The following is a 19,251-nucleotide window of genomic DNA, read 5'->3' as shown; positions in this document are numbered from 1 at the left end:
TCATTTCGGGAGTTCGTAGCGGGATCGAGAAACATTTGAGTCAGTTCGGGAGTTCGTAGCGGGTTGGCGAATCATTTGTTTGAGAGTTCGGAGCGTTCAAAGTGGGTTCGCGAATCATTTGAGTCATTTTGGGGATTGTGAATCATTTTAATCAGTTCGGGAGTTCGTAGCGGGATCGCGAATCATTTGAGTCAGTTCGGGAGTTCGTAGCGGGTTGGCGAATCATTTGTTTGAGAGTTCGGAGCGTTCAAAGTGGGTTCGCGAATCATTTGAATCATTTTGGGGATTGTGAATCATTTGAATCATTTCGGGAGTTCGTAGAGGGATCGCGAATCATTTGAGTCAGTTCGGGAGTTCGTTGTGGGTTGGCGAATCATTTGTTTGAGAGTTCGGAGCGTTCAAAGTGGGTTCGCGAATCATTTGAGTCAGTTCGGGAGTTCGGAGCGGGTTTGCGAATCATTTGAGTCAGTTTGGGCATCGCAAATCCTTTGAATCAGTTCGGGAGTTCGTAGCGGGATCGCGAATCATTTGAGTCAGTTTGGGAGTTCGGAGCGGGATCGCGAATCATTTGAGTCAGTTCCCACTTTGCGGGCCCACTGCAGGTTTTCTGTGGGACATGGCAGAGCAAACCCACACCTTAACCCACATGGGCACCACGCATTTTTTTTTTTGAATATATGTGTGTGTCAAATGTATATTTATTATGTATATATATAAATATACACACATGCATGTAATTAAGATTTTTTTTTAATGTTTTTATATTAAATGTATTTATATATAAATAAATGTTTGTATTTATATACATAGTAAATGTAAAAATATTATGTAAACAAAAATATTTAGTTTGAATGCGATTAATAGCGATTAATTGTTTGACAGCACTAATAGCCATTAATTGTATATATTTTTTTAAAAATTATAAAAATTTTTGTTTACATTATATATGTATGTGTAGTGTGTATTTTAAATATGTATATATATAAATGCACACACATACAGTATATACTTATATATTTTTTACTGTATGCCTATATATTTACATATGTATATACGTTTTTATATTTACATTCTTATATTTTTATATAAATATATTTAATATATAAACATAACATGTATACATAATAAATGTTGTATTTTGTTAATGTCTGCACCAAGGAGGTCTCATCATATATTTTGTTTTATGTCCAAATAGGGTGTGCAGCTGCACCATATACTATACCCCTGCACTCTCTGCAGATTCCATTCTCAGGCAGGCCCATAGACTGTATAAAAACATTGACGTAGTGTCCATGACGTCACCCGTAGACTCCCGAAGAGTGTTTTTGAAGCCTAAAGTGTGGAGATCGGTCCGTCGCCATCTTGGCAGCGCGTCACAGCGCGACTTTCCCGGCAAATCGAAAATGGGCAAAAAGGCGGGAGCTGGTTGCTGAAGCCACGTTCACCTAACCAATCCAATAATACACCTGTCAATCAAATGGCCACGCCCTTAATTATGCATAACTTTAAGGCTTAATATAATTTAAATGGATAAGTTCTGAAAAAATTCACCCCCCCTCACAGTTGTCATGAAGGGCAAAACTAGCTGTATAGACCAAAATCTATTTTTGCACCAGGCTGTAAACATGTTTTTTTTCTGTTGTATAGTTGGGCATTTTAACATGGGGAGTCTATGGGACTAACTCCCTTTTGCAGCCAGCCTACAAACATAAGCAACACCACAGCAACGCGCTACAAACATATGCAAGAGCATAGCAACGCGCTACAAACATAAGCAACTTGGCACAAAAATATGCAACAGCACAGCAACGCGCTACAAACATATGCAACACCATAGCAACGCGCTACAAACATATGCAAGAGCATAGCAACGCGCTACAAACATAAGCAACTTGGCACAAAAATATGCAACAGCACAGCAACGCGCTACAAACATATGCAACACCATAGCAACGCGCTACAAACATATGCCACACCATAGCAACGCGCTACAAACATACAGTATGCAACAGCACAGCAACGCGCTACAAACATATGCCACACCATAGCAACGCGCTACAAACATATGCAACACCATAGCAACGCACTACAAACATATGCAACACCATAGCAACGCGCTACAAACATACAGTATGCAACCGCACAGCAACGCGCTACAAACATATGCAACACCATAGCAACGCGCTACAAACATATGCAACACCATAGCAACGCGCTACAAACATATGCCACACCATAGCAACGCACTACAAACATATGCAACACCATAGCAACGCGCTACAAACATACTCAAACACTTGAAAAACCATAGCAACACTTGGGACACCACAGCAACCATAAAGTAACACTCTGGCAACATGCTTTGCATGGGGAAGCATAAAAAACAATGTCTTTAATTATAGAATTATTATTTTATAGAACCATAATATTAATGTTAAGTTTCATAAAATACATAAAACACAAATGTACAGGAATTATCTTTAAGTTACTTTAAAATATAGACTTTTAAATTAAGATTATTGTATAATAGTCTATTAAACTATAAATTAAAACAAATAATTTTCATATTATTAATATTAATATTAATGAATAGTGTTTTCATAATTGTTTGAGTGTTTTCAGAAGTTAATTTCAACAAAAAAATCACATGAAAAATACATTATTATATTAAATGATTATTACATAATTAAAATAAATAATATAAAATAAAATTATCAAATCAAATCAAAATTTTAACTATGCCAAAATATAAATAATAAGAATAAAATTAATTTAATTTAGCCTTATTTCATTAAAATTCTATTCAAAAGTTTAAGTATAAAGGTATAAAATATCACAAAGACTTGGCAAACACCTATATAGCAACTGCCTAGCAACACCCTGACAACAGGCTTTGTATGGATAAGCACAAAAACCAATGCATTTATTAATGTAATCACTTACAGAATCGCTTACATTTTGGTTTAATATTTATGTTAAGTTCCAGACGGTTATATTGATACCTGAAATGACCTGTTTTACTGTACACTGACCTTAATACAGTGTGGGTGCAGTTATATTAGATTAGCAGATCTGCACAATTCTGTAATACGATTGACCGATGCTTCTATAATGACTCTGATACAACTCACATCACGTCATACCTTTCGCAATCTATTTAAGATTATCAATTACCATCAGAGACCGTCTTAACCTCAACTCGGAGCTTCAGATTTCAGACGTCAAAAAAGTACTTCAGTTAAACAATGCATTTGTTTTCATTATTATAAGAAAGCACAGTAAATGACCAAAAAGAAACTGGAGTGAACATCATTTAAGTATTTTACAGAAAAATGAGTCAGTGTCATTTTCAGTCTTTCCGAGAAACTCAATTTGAGTTTGACCACCAGTTTGATCACCATTGGGTGTCTCCTACGAGACCGAGTGACGCAGGTCAGATGCTGAGAGTCTTCAGTAACGTGAATAATCAGGTGTATAAAAGCGGCAGTCAGGAGACAGAGAGACACAGACAGACGAGAACTGAGCCGAGGAAACTATTCTTCATCCATACAGGTGCCAGAGATCATCCGACCGTGAGTTTTCAGATTCTTCAGTCTCATTTGTGTGTGTAGAAACTCCATGGGATATCTGAACTTATAATAAATTCATTTCTCAATCATTATAGAATATATAATATTAGAAAAATACAAAGTTTCAAACTTTGTGCATTTCAAATTTATGTGCATTTATTAAAAGAAAAAGTTTTTGAGCTTTAAATTAACTAGCTAATTACATGGGATAGTTTAACTTTTATAAATGCTTTTATTTATTAAACATTTATTGTTAGAAAAATGTCACATTTCAAAATTTTTGCATGTAGTAAAATAAAATGTTTTTGAGCTTCTGTTAATTGGGAAACTAAATGGGATATTTTTTCTTTTATAAATGCATATGTTTATTTATATATAGAAATTTGTGTACATCTATTAAAATCAAAATGTTTTATGATCTTATGTTAAATGAGTAACTACATTTTATTTAATTTACATCTTACAAATGCATTTGTTAATCATTATATCATTTATATTGTTTAGAAAAATGCAAAGTTTTAAAAACTTTTATGGTTAGTTGAGTGCTTTACAAATTTCACATTTAGAATTTACGTGCATTTATTAAAACTTTTTTTGTGCTTCTGTTAATTGGGAAAGTACATGGGATATTTGAACAATGTATAAATGCATTTTTAATGATTATATAATATATATTGTAAAAAAGTACATAATTTTTTTTTAAACTTCTAAAACCATGTTAACAAATTTCACCTTTCAAATTTATGTGCATCTATAAAAACTAAATGCTAATTAGGAAACTAGATATGTGCACGTTTATAAATGCATTTGTTAATCATTAATATAAACTGAAAAACAAAAGCTTATAAATAACGACTAATCACAGCGCCTTTATGTTTCATGTCATTTTAATCTAAAATCTCAATAAAAAAGCTCAGCAGAAAATTGCTACCAAAAGAAAAGACAAATCAATCTGCATATTCAGTGTAATGCAGATGTTTGTTCTGACCTGGTTTAAATGTCCGCAGAAAGACATGATTTCACTGAGCAGCTGTCAGACGCTCCTCCTGATGGCCGTCTGTGGCGTCTTCTGCTGCAGGACTCTTGCACTGCCTGCCATCTCTGAATATCCAGGCATCAGGTCAGACATAAAACACTTTATTAATGTACAGGTCTAATGTGAAGGACACATTTAGTATTTTGCATCTTAATTCTTTCCAGACCAGATGCCCTGGATGAAGACGGAGAGTACGACTGGACGAGAGATCCGTCACTACATGATCTGGAGGCGTATAAACTCCTGTATGAACTCGCAAAAACCGTCGAGAGGTTCGTCAAAGCAACACCATGACATTAGCAACGGCTTCCATTTACTCTCTTGTAAAAATATTATAGATCCATTTCCAGAGGAAAGAACACAGCTGTAAAAGTGATGATGAGGAAGATCTTTTGTTGAGACAAACAGCTTTAAGTTTACGAGAAAGCACCGAAGACCATCTTACAATAAAATAAAAAGTGTTTTTAATCTGTATTGCTTTTAGACCATCCAGACACGCTGACGGACTGTTCACGAGCGGATACAGTAAACTGCTCGGACAGCTGTCTGCTAAAGAATATCTGGAGTCTTTACTTGCAAAGAGAGTCAGGTAAACATGGCCATACAGTAGATGGCTTAAGTACTGTACGGTTTTTATTTTACATAAAATAATCTAAAAGAATGTAAGCAATATGTCTAAATAAATTATGTTCTTGAAATAGACATTACAAAAATTGAAGTTCCTACTTCCTATGAGATTTTATTTAGGCGTTGCGCCAAAAATAGCCATCAGGTGACACCCAAACTTCACTGAACATATAATCCTTTCTCCATTTTATAAATTTATTTCACAATATTACCGTTATCACAAAATAACCTTGAGACTCCAAATAACCTTGAGACCTTTCCAACAATATGATTTTGTCAAGTTTAGGAAAGGTTTTGATTAAGAAATATTGTAGTCAATTTCGTAATATGACTCTTGACACCGCCCACTAGTGGGAGGAGCCTAACAACAGGATTTAAAGTACCATTTTCTTGGTAATGCAATTTTACATTTCAAAACGGTTTCATATGATGAATTCTGAGAGTTTAAGCTATCGAATTATACCTATTTTATGAAGAGTACTAAAATATGTGATAGGGAAATCAAAGCCACATGTCTAAATAAATTGTGTTTCAAAATTGAAGTTGTTATTACAAAAATTAAGGCTCCGGTGCAATTTTGTTTAGGAGCTATACCAACCCAAACTCCACTAAAAAACTAAAACAAAAAAAATATATATATAAAAAATGTACACATTTTTATCTCAATGTCACTTTTATCATGACATTTCCACCAAATATGTAACATTGAGAGTCAGGCCTTTCCAATGATACATGTTTTGTCAAAAAAACAAAAACAAAAAACAAAGGCTGTGATTAATATATATATATATATATATACACACACACACACACACACACACACACACACGTCTAAATAAATTATGCTCCAAATTTGAAGTTACTATTACACTCCTGTGAGATTTTGTTTAGGCGAAATACCAAAAATAGCCACCAGGTGAAACTCCACTGAATGCATTTTCCAGACAGATTTATATAATTATACATTAACATTAAATTTCTAATAAAATAACCACCAAATATGTAACCTAGAGACTCCGACTCTTCCAAAGATATGTAATTCGACAAGATTAGAAACATTCTTGATTAATATTGTAGTACATTTTATATTTATAATATGACACTTGGCACCGCCCTCTAGGGGGAGGAGCCTACCAACAGGATTTAAAATACCATTTCCATGGAAGCACAATGTCTGTTTCAAAATGGTTTATATATGAAAGCTAACAGGTTAAATAAGTCTGGATGGCAAACTGAATGTGCTAAGCATCTCGAGGTAATGCGATATCTGTTGTGACGCGGATTTAATTAAGCTTTTAATAATGAGGCAGCAGGAGGTTGAGTGTACAGCGGGGGTCATTTTTCTGTCTGTCTGCTGTAGTGATGAGCTGGATGTGCAGCAGATGCCTGTGAAGCGTCACTCAGATGCTGTCTTCACAGACAACTACAGCCGCTACCGCAAACAGATGGCAGCCAAGAAATACCTCAACTCCGTTCTGTCAGGAAAAAAGAGGTACAGCTTGAAAAGAAGTCGCGCTTCACTATTACTGGTGCGATAAAACAGCACAATAGTCACATAGAATCACACTGAAGGATCCAGAATATCACAGAGACTGCAAGCAAACACCCGGAAAACCTTAGCAATCCGACGCTCATACGCTGACATGGACCGTGCGTACACAACACGCCTCTCTCTAAAGACCGATCGTAAATTCTCTTTTGCATCTTTTTGCGCTTGAATGGTCAAACACACACACAATCCATCGTGTGGAGTATTCACGTAAACACAGTTGGCTATCTATTAAAAAAAAACAACATGCATAAACAGTAGAGGGTGGAAAATGGTTGTCCGTCAGTATATTAGATCTGTGCAGTCAGTCTTAAAGTGACAGCAGCCTAATTTATCTGCCTCAGCCTGTGTCATTAACGTTAATCAAACAACTAAAGACAAAGACAAAATCTTGACTGAATCACTTTTGGATCATTAATTAGATTATATCTGATTCATACAATGTTTTAGTTATAAAAATAAAACAAAAAACATTCTTATACTGTGGTATAACATCTTGGTCATATCACCTACGACTAATTCAGAAAACAAAAAAATGCAATTGCAATGTGAATGCTTATAATCTTTCTTTATAGAAAATATTATCTATTTTGATCTGGTTTAGGTGATGCACTCCTGTTCAAACGCTGTTTGTGCTCTTCGACAGGTAAGTGCGTATATGTCTTTTTTAAGTGTATGTCTTTTTAAATGAAGAATTATGGCTTAATAATCAATTTGATGTCTCTGATTCATCTCTTCAATGTCAAATCTGATGTAATGCAGCTGTTTTCCTTGTATTGTGTAGGTGATGTGGACGCACAGCTTCAAGATTTCGCCATCATTATATATTCAAGCTTACACAATCTATTACAGCTGAAATTGAGTTAACAGCAGTGAACACAACACAAACTGATCGAGCGTGTCAGTGAATGAATCAGTGTGAATGACACGTCTGTTTGCTGTTGGCTGACTAATATTGTTATGTCTAGAGGAATCTATTTTGACTGCAGTCGTTCTTGGTAATTGAAGTTAAACTAATTAAAATGATCATGTTTGTAAAAACAGTTTTGTGCACTGCTGTCATTCCTTCTGGTTTACTTCATTCTGTGGTCAGTTTCACAATATCATCAAATCTCTGGTGGATGTGATTCTTTAAACCCATTTATAATGTGAAAGCTTGATTCTGTCACTGGATTAATAATAATAATAATAATAATAATTACTTTTAAACTTATTATTCTGACTTTTTTGGTGCAATTCTGAGTCAACGCATTGTGAGATTCACAGTAAACTCAGAAAAAGTCAGAATTGCAAGATGAAAAACAGGGTTAGTATTTTTATTATTGACAAAAAAATCTAAACTGATGCTAAAATTGATACTACAGACATTTTTGTAACTTTTAATATACTTTAAACCCGCAATTCTGACAAAAAAAAAAAAAAAAAAAAAAAGAGAAATAATCACGGTTGTAATTTTATTTTATTTTTTCCCAAGTTTCCATACATTTTTTTCCATACATACAATACATTTATTTATTTATTATTACACATAACCAAACATACAAGGGTCCTGTTTCATGAAACAAATTTATCAAATAAGCCAGGCTTATTTCAGTAAACCTGACTTATTTTGAACTGATTCAACTGACAATATATTCTGAAATATATGTTTTGAAATAACCCTGGCTTATTTGGTAAACTTGTATTATGAAACATGCCCCAGGAGTGTGTGTACAGATAAATAAATCTTTTATGTTTACATTTAGTTTCAATTACTTTTTAATATCAGTCTTAAATTGTACAAACATAGGTATTACAGTATTATTATTAATATTACTATTCAACCATGACTGCAGTATCACCATCTATCCAACAGAAAGCAGCCAAATATCTGGAAGAGCATCACACCACACTATTCATTATACAGTATATGGGCTTCACAGTAAGCACATTTGGCAATATCCTGTTTGCACAAAACTGGGAATAAAAACTATTTTTCAAGACAAAGAAACAAAAGAAAGGATGAGTGGTACAAAATGCCACACTTCCTGTTGTGTCACACGTCTTTTTCAGAGTAATCAGGAATCATTTTCACCGACTGACTACCCAAAACACACTAGCAGCTTCCAGAGAAAAATACTGTCAGTAGAAGTTTAGAAGCAGTGTCTGATGCTTTATTTGAGTTTGGGTCAGTCCTACAGACAAGCATCTGAAGGTTGAGTCTGTGAACCTAACGGTGAGTGGACAGAAAGCAGGACATCCCCTCGGCTCACGCTGACCTTTGACCCTGCAGTGATTAGGCCCTGCTGCTGCTGATAGCGGTCAGCTCTCACTCATTCAGATAAGAGCCCTGACGCTCTTTGAACTTCTGCTGTGGAGAACAGAGTTCAAACACACACACAGCTGGCAGCAGGTAGGGCTGCTTTGACTTTATACGCTCTCTATTAATGTGCATTTTGTGTTTGAGTGTGTTGACAGACGGTCAGGGAACAGATTTTATTGTTAGGTTGATGACTGACACATTACCGATCAATACTAGTGAAATAAGTCATCTTTGTTTCCTTAAACTGGTTTTCTTTTTCTCTTGACATAAAACGTGTCATCAACTGATGTCAAATAAAACATATAAATACTATTATAATATTATGAAATATATTTTCTACTCTCTATATTTTTATTCTTTAAAAATTATATATATATTAACATATATAAACATATGATCATTTATGATACTGATCAAATATCAAATGACAGATAAATTAACTACTTTTACAATGTTAAGTAAAAAGGATTTTTTAAAATAAGTAAATTAATTTAAGATTCATTAATTATTTTAAGTGGCATTTTTTTACTTTCTGAAGAAAACATAATATGCATAATGAAAATCGTAATATTAATTATTATTATTATCATTAATTGCTTTGCTATCTAAATAATGATATTTATTGCCATCTTTATTACATGTGATGAAGTTTAAAATGATGCACAATTGTTATGTTACAAATTTAAATAAAAAAATTTTGAGCAGAAAAGAATAAATAAATAAAAAATGTACATTTTAATGCCATCTCAATACATATTTATTATGAAAGCATAATATTTAATATTAATGCTTACTATTATGATTATAAATGATCACATCAATTTTGGTCCATAATGTGCATTTTGAAGATAACATAATTTATTCTTATTATCATGAATCGCATTGCTACATAAATAATCACATTTATTTTCACCTTTGCTGAATTGTGATTGTTAAGCTTAAAATACTACACATCTTCCATGTTATTGAGCCAAAAATATTAAGTAAAAATAATACTCTTATGGGTTTATAATTGCTATTAATGATCATTTCATCACAATATTGCACGACAGCACAGACAGAATGAAAGTGTAATACTGTTAATTTGGCATAAATGATTAATCAATATGAGTGATAATCAAACCCCTTATGGGCGTTTAACGAATCTCCCAACTATCCGTCTGACAAACAGCATTGCATCACAGACAGAAGGGGATTGATTTATTAGCTTTGCTTTTCCTCATGGTGACGTTCTGTGTGGATCGAAATCATTTAGTAAAGCTTTTCGAGCCCGATTCAAACATCTCATGTCTTAGTAAATAACACTTTTGAGGTATTTCAGCAAGTTCAAACTCTTTCTGTGGCTGTTCACTGTCTCTGAACAGATCGAGGCTGGTTTGTGTTATCTCTCAGACAGCTAATATTTGGTTTCTTTGAGATAGCAGGCAAAGATTTGACATCATCGTGACAGAAACAGGCATATACCTTCAAAAGTTATTGAATGAAGTTTCTCAGTTCAGCTCAGTAAAGGTGAGAGGAGAGCGTTTCCGATCGAATGTCTTTTGTAAATGGAGGGTGAAGTAGATACTGTGTGTGGCTCATGTTTCACTAACATACTTCTGTACTCTTGTGTCAATGTAGAACTTCAGTCGTGTAAAATCCTGCAACAAGAGTCAGTACAATAACAGAAATCAAGAGAATGATTTTTTCCTAAAGCTGCTTTGAAAGAATCTCTTGAGACGAACATTAGAAACAAAAAATAATAAATAAATAAATAATAATAATTGCATAAATAACAATTGAGATTTAAATTTTTTTTCATTGTGTTGTTATTTTCTTGATTTTTTTAAATATATATAAAACAATTAAATGAAATCAAATACATTCTAAATTAAATAATATACAAAAATGTGTGGGTCATGTGCTTTACTGTCATGAAAATAACACATTAAACAAATTCTATATAATAAATAAAACTGATTCAGGCTGAAACCAAAAGACAAATGTGAAGTGTATATATATATATATATTTGAATGATTGTGTGTTCAGAGGTTATAAATAGTAAAGGTCACTCAGGACAGTCGATTACATGCATATCTTCATGGCTTTAAAAGTTTATGACTGGCGTTTTCTAAGACAAAGACTACTGTTATTCATTTGATCAAACCTCTCTCTCTCTCTCTCTCTCTCTCTCTCTCTATACTGTATATATATAATCATTAGGATATTAAGTAAAGATCATGTTCCATCAAGATATTTTGTACATTTCCTACCATAAATATAATGTAATGTTGGATTAGTAATATGCATTGCTAAGAACTTCATTTGAACAACTTTAAAGATGATTTTCTCAATATTTAGATTTTTTCGCACCCACAGATTCCAGATTTTCAAATAGTTGTATCTCAGACAAATATTGTCCTCCGAACAAACCACACATCACTGGAGAGATCATTTATTATTCAGCTTTCAGATGATGCAGAAATCTCAATTTCGACAAATCGACCCTTATGACTGTTTTTGTGGTCAAGGATCTCTCACACACACACACACACACACACAACAGGGTCTCAAATCACTTTACTGAGCTTAAATCACCATCATCATCATCATCATCATCATCATTTTATTAGTTAATCAGTGTACATTAATGGTTTGAGTGATGTGTGTGTGTGTGACATCACTTAACTAATTAATATAGAATTAAAAATACATAAAGAAACAGAATTCACATAGTTAGATTTTTTGTGTATAAATAAATAAAACTGGCAACTACTTGTTTGGCAGGGAACGAAAACATTCGCTGACTCCTGAAAATGAATAAATAATCCATTCTATCATCAAATTACATGCCATAAACATGCCATATTTTCAGATTATGAATGGGACCAACTACAATATTATTAATTTAACTGAGAGTAATGTGCAATATCCCAAATTTACTGGAATGCTCTCCACATACACAGCAATGCTAAGCGATCTAAAGTAGTCGTACAGTATCTGTTTTGATGCCTATCTTAGATATTTTTATTATTTAAAAAATATATATTTCTGTACAATACATTACTAGCACTAGAGGGCAGCATGACTCCAACATGAGTTCAGATTCACACACAGTTTCAGTTTCAGCTGTTCACCTGTCAATCATGCAAACACTGTTTTAAAGGCAGCCTTCTACTGTTGTTTAATTCGTTTTACGAAAGTTAAATGCAATCAAAGATCACCTGAGGATTAAACAATCACATATGGACCCAACATCCCAGCAAACACATTGATATTGTGGCAATGTCTGTGCATTTCAACAGATACTCAAACTGCTAGAGTAGCTCTATTTAACAATTAACAAGCGAAGATGAGGAAATAATTACGCAAATGTCTCACCTCTGATTTAAAATGTCGTAGAATCCATCTCTACCATCACTCAAAATCACCAATGATTTTTTAATTCATTAATTTGATTGACCAAAAAAAAAAAAAAAAAAAAAAAACTGCGGTATTTATGACGTCATTCCTGTTGAAGACAGGTTGACTCATGGGATTTGTAGTCTCTGACAACTGCGTCTTATATTTTCTTGTAGTTGTCATTATATTATAAATATTCGTAATTATTATTATTTTCAATCATTATTAATTAAAGCTAAATATATCCGTAAAAAAAAAAAAAAAAGTATTAGGGGATCTTTATAACATCATACACCTCTCCATCCAGGATTTGAGTATAGTTACATTCAATTAATATTATGGTATGTAGTAACAGCTATGATTACATTATAATACACCTTGAAACTATGACAACAACAACAACAACAACAATAATAATAGCTAAAACATCAGAGTAAAAAAAACATAAATATTGTTATTACTATTAAAAACATATATTATTCACAAATAAAAATCTGATTATTTTAAAATAATAATAACATGCTATTATTTATAAAATTGTATAACAATCCATTCATTAAAAAATGACAATACGTTACTATTCATTTGTCATATTCAATAAAATATTATGGAATGGAAAATATATTTAAAACATAATAATAATAACAATAATGAGAAGTGTTCATATTAATAAGTGACCCAAATATAAGTTGTAAATGACTAATTATAAGTACATAATATGTGTGTGTACTTTGTATATCTATTATGTATATATAAATAAACACACATGCTTATATATTTAAGAAAAAATATAATATGTTTACATATGAAATATATTTATATATAATATATATAATTTTGAAAATATATACTGTTATCAAAATATATACTTTACTGTATGTTTGTGTCTTAATAAATATAATAAATATACACAGTACACACATATATTATATAAACAAAAACCTTTAATTTGGATTTGATTAAATCATTTGACATAGGCTGTACACACACACACACACACACGCACATACAAGTATTATACAAATAAAAATATACAAAAAAAAATTTCACTGCTATAATATTGCTATGTAAATGTGTTATGTTAATATGTAGACATTATATCTCTCTGACTGCATGAAAGCAGTGTTTTCTGCAGAGTGTGTCTGACTCTGTGCTGCCTTTCTGTGATTTACTTGTTTTCCATGGATGAATTTGCCAAGTTGTATTTCTGTTTGTCAGCTCTTATCTGCAGAAGTTTCTGTGGGGAAATCACTGGATGGTTTCCATCATACATAACTTACCCATAACTTATAGGATATGTGCCGCTGGCCAAAAAGTGCTGTCGTTTCACCGGTTAACATCAGCGGAGCAGGCCGTATATCAGGTCTCAGAGAGGAGTGTGTGCTGGGAAGATGATGGTGTTTGCTGGTACTGCAGAAGATCAGCAGTGGAGAGAGTCGATGTGTGTGTGTGTGTGTGTGTGTGTGTGTGTTGGCTGAGAAACTAACATGTTTCATGCAGAGACCTCCGCTGAACTCGTGGCCTCTGGAGAAAAGGCTCACTTCCCATTTTCGAGTCTCGTGATCAGTTTGTGGGCTTCAGCATTTTTAAAAGGGGGGGGGGGGGGGGGGGTGAAATGCTATTTCGTGCATACTGAGTTTTTTACACTGTTAAAGAGTTGGATTCCCATGCTAAACATGGACAAAGTTTCAAAAATTAAGTTGTACGTTTGAAGGAGTATTTCTTTTCCAAAAATTCTCCTTCCGGTTTGTCACAAGTTTCGGAAAGTATTTTTCGAGTATGGCTCTGTGTGACGTTAGATGGAGCGGAATTTCCTTATATGTGTCCTGAGGCACTTCTGCCGGAAGAGCGCGCTCCCGTATAGCAGAGCACTGAGAGCACAACAGACTTCACTGATCAGAGCGAGAGCGTTGCGAAATGTCACAAAAGAAGTGTGTTTTTGGTTGCCAGGGCAAGACAACCCTGCACAGATTACCTAAAGAGAAACAGCATTAAGGGACCAGTGGATGGAGTTTATTTTTACAGAGCATCAACGGAGTTGTGCAAGTGTTTGTGTTTGTTCCCTGCATTTCGAAGATGCTTGTTTTACAAACAAGGTCCAGTTTGACGACGGATTTGCACATCGTTTATTTCTTAAGGATGATGCAATCCCAACGAAAAAGGGTCACGGTCGTGTGTTGGAACCGCAGGCGGTGAGTAAAACTGCTTCAAATATCTCTGTGTTGTTAACTTAGCTATCGGCGCGTAAGCACATCAAGTAAACAACATGCGATGTTGTCATCAAACTGCACTTTCCACATGTAACCTTAAAAAAAAAAAAGACGACAAAGTGGAACTTAGTCATTTTCCAAAACCGCTAAGCAAATATATACAGTTTCAGTACATACCACATAAAGACGTTGTTGCTGCTGCTGCTCTCGTTCAGTTTCAGCCTCTGGATCTGATTCTGGATCATAAATAAACGGCTGAATCTGACTGTTAGCCATGGTTTGTTTTGGATGGTTTTTCCCTCACGGTAATGTCACAGCTTCCAAACGCTCTCAACACAAAAGCCTACTGGCGCTCGTGATTCTTTAGCTCCGCCCACACGTCACGCCTCCAGCCGCTCGTGTTTTCAAAAAAAAAAGTGAAGTGACATTCAGCCAAGTATGGTGACCCATACTCAGAATTTGTTGTCTGCATTTAATCCATCCAAAGTGCACACACACAGAGCAGTGAACACACACACACACACACACACACACACTGTGAGCACACACCCGGAGCAGTGTTCATCATTTATGCTGCGGCGCCCGGGGAGCAGTTGGGGGTTCGATGCCTTGCTCAAGGGCACCTAAGTCGTGGTATTGAAGGTGGAGAGAGAGCTGTTCATGCACTCCCCCCACCCACAATTCCGTCCGGCCCGAGACTAGAACCCACAGCCTTTCGATTGGGAGCCCAACCCTCTAACCATTAGGCCACGACTTCCCCTTTTTCTGTACCGATTTACAGACTATCTTTCTCTTATGAATATAATAAAACTAAAGACTTTTTGGAGTTATGAAGGATGCAGTACTACTCTATAGGTACTCAAGATTAACAGGATATTGAGTGAAAACGAGCATTTCACCCCCCCTTTAATAAATTTATATCATATCACAAATAATGAAATTATTAATCAATCAATCAATATATATATAATATTAATATAAATATGAAGAAAAAAATCTTAATTTAATTATATGTATATACATTGTCATTGTTGAGAATTTTCCCACTGAATTTCAGTGGTTTGTGTTGTTCTTCAGACGTTGTGTTTTCTGGCTGTTGATGGTGCAGAGACTCAGATAAGCAGCATTATCAGTGTAAAAACCCCCTAGCCCCTCATTGCATATGCATGAAGAGGGCGTGGTCACATAAGCTCAGGGCGGGGCCTCTCACATAGGGCTCTATCGGGTCTCCTGCAGCTGTTTAAAGCAGAACTGCATTAGTGTTCAACAAGTGTTGTTTTTGAAAGTCAGTAAGTTTTTCACTTCACTTTTTTATTTGAATTATTTGCTGTGATTGTGAAACTTTTATGTCTCATTTGGTTACTATGGATTTAAACTTATGAAATGCTATGAAAGTTTACAATATTGCATGATATATGGTATGTATAAATTAATATTTTTTTATTTTATTTTATGTAACTATAACTATAATTCTTGTATTTAAAGTACAATGAGGTTCTCTGTTTCAAATGTTTCAGTTAACTGCTAGTATATATATATTTGTTTACATGTTTGGTTTAAACTTAATAATCATAAACTTCACTTAGAAATAACTTTGTTTAATTCTTGCATGATATTTATTAATTTTTCTATAGATTTTAAAATTGTGGTAATTATAAAAAATATGCATGCTTTTAATTCTAGGCTATATAATACAAAACTTTTTCATGATAAATTTTAATATTATGTATTTATTTTCATGTCTATTTTAGATTTAAACTTCTAAATAACTGTTTGTATTCTTGCATTATATATGGCATTACTTTTTGTAATTATATTATGATTCCTGTATCTACATTAAATTAGATTTTGGATATTCTTGACTTTTTGTATTGTACTCTTTAAAATAAAAATGCTTAAAATATTTTTCACTGCGATGCCAGAGAAGAACCATTTTTGGTTCCACACGGAGCCATTCAGTCAAAACAGATCCCGTTCTTACCTTTCTAGAATCTGAAGAACCTTCTTTCGCCACAAAGAACATTTTGTGAAACAGAAAGGTCCTTCAGATGTTAAAGGGTTTTAACTAAACGCTTCTTCTATGACATTTACTTTTAAGAGTGTATTTATTTGGTTTACTATTCTTTTTCCCGTCATGTGTCTGAACAAGTCCGTGTTGCTTCCAGGATCTTGAGCTTTACAATCGCGGCTGATTACAGTGAATCTCACAGATATGGAGCCTCAGGTGCCCAAAGACAAGTGAGTCGAAAGCTTGAATATCTCTCTGTTCGATCAGCCGCTCAGACTCAGATAACAAGAGCACAGAATGTTTCTTCCGCTGAATCTCGATCTAGAGTCACGTCAGATGCGAAGAGGCATATCTGAGCCAAAGCACATGGCTCTAAATACTAAAAACAAATGCTGATATCATAAATACCTTGGGATTCTTTTAGAAAGCTGTGTTTGTTCTGGTGCATGTAAGAAACCCAGAAACCTGCTTCAGCAGCAGTCAAACATTGCTCTTCTCCTGACAGATATAACGGCGTGTGGTTGATTTTCTTCATGCTGGGTTTGGGGACGCTTCTGCCGTGGAATTTCTTCATGACAGCCACTATGGTAAGCACTTTATGACTTGCGTCACATATTTCGTGCAAAGTCATAGAAACGCAGTCCAGAAATGCTGACAAATGCTTGCAAAACCCTCAAAAGCAAAAACTACATCCTCATGAAGCAGAAGGTCTGTACCTCTCAAGTCTTTTTTCATCTGCTGATCTCACAGTATTTCACCAGTCGTCTCGCAGATCCTCTCAGTGAAGCGAATGTCTCTGTGAACGCGACTGAAGAAGACTCGCGGAGCGTCTTACAGGCCAAGTTTAATAATGTGATGACGCTGTGTGCGATGGTTCCTCTGCTGGTCTTCACCTGCCTCAACTCAGTGCTTCACCAGAGGTCCGTTTCTCCAAAGAAACTAAATAAGAAATGAGTGTTTAGTCATTTGCATTGTCCTTTTGCAGACGCTTTAGTATGCATAACAAGTCAAGCCTTTTTTAGGACAGTTTTTACTTGGATACATGTATTTATTTGAATTAATTAATTTTTATAAATGTTTATTAAATGCAAATATTTTTGTTTTGAATAAATATTTATTTATAATATATATTTTATATATTATTATATTTTTAATATGTACTTTTAGATACCAAAAAATAAACATAGTAAATCAATAAATATATTTGCATGAATATTTTATTCATTTAAATAGATTAAACATTTTATTTAATTACACGTTTTAATTGTATTGATATAAATAGTACATTTGTTGATTAAATATAATTTACTTATTAATTAGAATTAATTTTATATATTTTTTAAATGGATAATAAAAACTGTTTTTTTTTTTTAAAATAAGTATTTATATTTTTGTGCATATGGTTTTTACATATTTGTAAATAAGACATTTTGTTTCTTCTTCTTCTTATTATTATTAAATGACTACTGTTTTTAATACATTTATTCAGTCATTTATTTTTGCACATTGATATTATTTTAATGGCAGTTAAACACAATTTACCTACAAATTTTATAAATAAAATAAAATAAAAATAAAATATACAATAAAAAATAATAAAATAAAATGAAATAAAATAAAATAATAAAATAATAAAATAATAAAATAATAAAATAAAATAAAATAAAATAAAATAAAAAATAATAAAATAAAATAAAATAAAATATTGTTTCGTATTCTTCCATTTAAGGAAGATTTATATACTTTTCTTTTGGAATTAGGAGTAGATTATGAGGCAACCCTGTTTTTGCTGATTATGAGACTGTGATTGAATCTGCAGAATCCCTCAGAAGATCCGGATCGCAGGAAGTCTGACGGCCATTCTGCTGGTGTTCCTGCTCACCGCCATCCTGGTGAAAGTAGATTTGGATCCGCTGGCGTTCTTCATCATCACCATGATTAAAATCATCTGCATTAACTGTGAGACGCTACAACACATGCATAACAACTCACAGAAGCAGAATGTGTTGTGAATGTGATTTGAAGTGATGTATTTGTGCTGATCCCAGCGTTCGGAGCGGTTCTTCAGGGAAGTCTGTTTGGGATGGCCGGTCTCCTGCCAGCGTCCTACACCACACCCATCATGAGCGGACAGGGGCTCGCAGGAACCTTCGCTGCTTTCGCCATGATCTGTGCCATCGCCAGTGAGTCTGCAGCTACAACACAATCACAGCACCACAAATCACTCAACGAGTCACACGCTAATCTATGGTGCTTTCCATGCAAAAAAAAAAAAAAAACTAACTCAAATCACACTTTTTAAATAGAAGAATAAATTCAAGCACCGAAAATACAAGCTTCATTTTTTCTAGGGTAATTGTTTATATATTAATATATATATTATTATTTATGTTTATGTATATATATATATATATATATATATATATATATATATATATATATATATATATATATATATATATATATATATATATATATATATATATATATATATAAACTTCTGTGTAAATGTGTTTTCAGCAATAAAAAATATTTATTTACAGTTAAAATATAATTTAAATATATATT

The 19,251-nt window shown here is 33.5% G+C and overlaps 2 protein-coding genes across 8 annotated transcripts in view; both read left to right on the top strand.

Moving 5' to 3' along the window:
• The first annotated feature begins 3,495 nt into the window (after window positions 1–3,495).
• LOC113078573 (VIP peptides-like) lies at window positions 3,496–7,799 on the top strand. Its single transcript, XM_026250890.1, has 7 exons — window positions 3,496–3,572; window positions 4,577–4,689; window positions 4,770–4,877; window positions 5,090–5,194; window positions 6,593–6,724; window positions 7,386–7,427; window positions 7,566–7,799. Exons 2-6 carry the CDS (start codon window positions 4,583–4,585, stop codon window positions 7,387–7,389), a joined length of 456 nt encoding a protein of 151 aa, XP_026106675.1. The 5' UTR covers window positions 3,496–3,572; window positions 4,577–4,582; the 3' UTR covers window positions 7,390–7,427; window positions 7,566–7,799.
• A 1,356-nt stretch (window positions 7,800–9,155) lies between these two features.
• LOC113078572 (equilibrative nucleoside transporter 1-like) overlaps window positions 9,156–19,251 on the top strand; it is a 14,473-nt gene continuing 4,377 nt past the window's right edge. The window contains exons 1-6 of one of the 7 annotated variants that reach the window (XM_026250888.1): window positions 9,156–9,173; window positions 16,841–16,913; window positions 17,189–17,270; window positions 17,434–17,603; window positions 18,503–18,642; window positions 18,732–18,866. In XM_026250888.1, the coding sequence (XP_026106673.1) occupies window positions 16,888–16,913; window positions 17,189–17,270; window positions 17,434–17,603; window positions 18,503–18,642; window positions 18,732–18,866 (553 nt within the window). In that variant the 5' untranslated portion in view covers window positions 9,156–9,173; window positions 16,841–16,887. Of the gene's footprint in view, window positions 9,174–10,429; window positions 10,593–14,634; window positions 14,658–15,891; window positions 15,965–15,985; window positions 16,094–16,739; window positions 16,914–17,188; window positions 17,271–17,433; window positions 17,604–18,502; window positions 18,643–18,731; window positions 18,867–19,251 lie in introns of those variants that run through there. The other 6 variants (XM_026250885.1, XM_026250886.1, XM_026250882.1 and 3 more) reach the window with 6 other exon arrangements.

This window comes from Carassius auratus, unplaced genomic scaffold (genome assembly GCF_003368295.1).
Source record: "Carassius auratus strain Wakin unplaced genomic scaffold, ASM336829v1 scaf_tig00026011, whole genome shotgun sequence".
NCBI lineage: Eukaryota > Metazoa > Chordata > Actinopteri > Cypriniformes > Cyprinidae > Carassius > Carassius auratus.
The sequence above is the reverse complement of the archived record's forward strand: the minus strand, read 5'-3'. Positions and strand labels throughout refer to the sequence as shown.

Bases quoted from the DNA above. Each gene is read 5' to 3' on its own strand.
- LOC113078573 (XM_026250890.1), top strand. From the start codon at position 4,583: ATGATTTCACTGAGCAGCTGTCAGACGCTCCTCCTGATGGCCGTCTGT. The intron at 4,690-4,769 runs GTCAGACATAAA...AATTCTTTCCAG, and splicing joins TCTGAATATCCAGGCATCAG to ACCAGATGCCCTGGATGAAG. The intron at 4,878-5,089 runs GTTCGTCAAAGC...TATTGCTTTTAG, and splicing joins CTCGCAAAAACCGTCGAGAG to ACCATCCAGACACGCTGACG.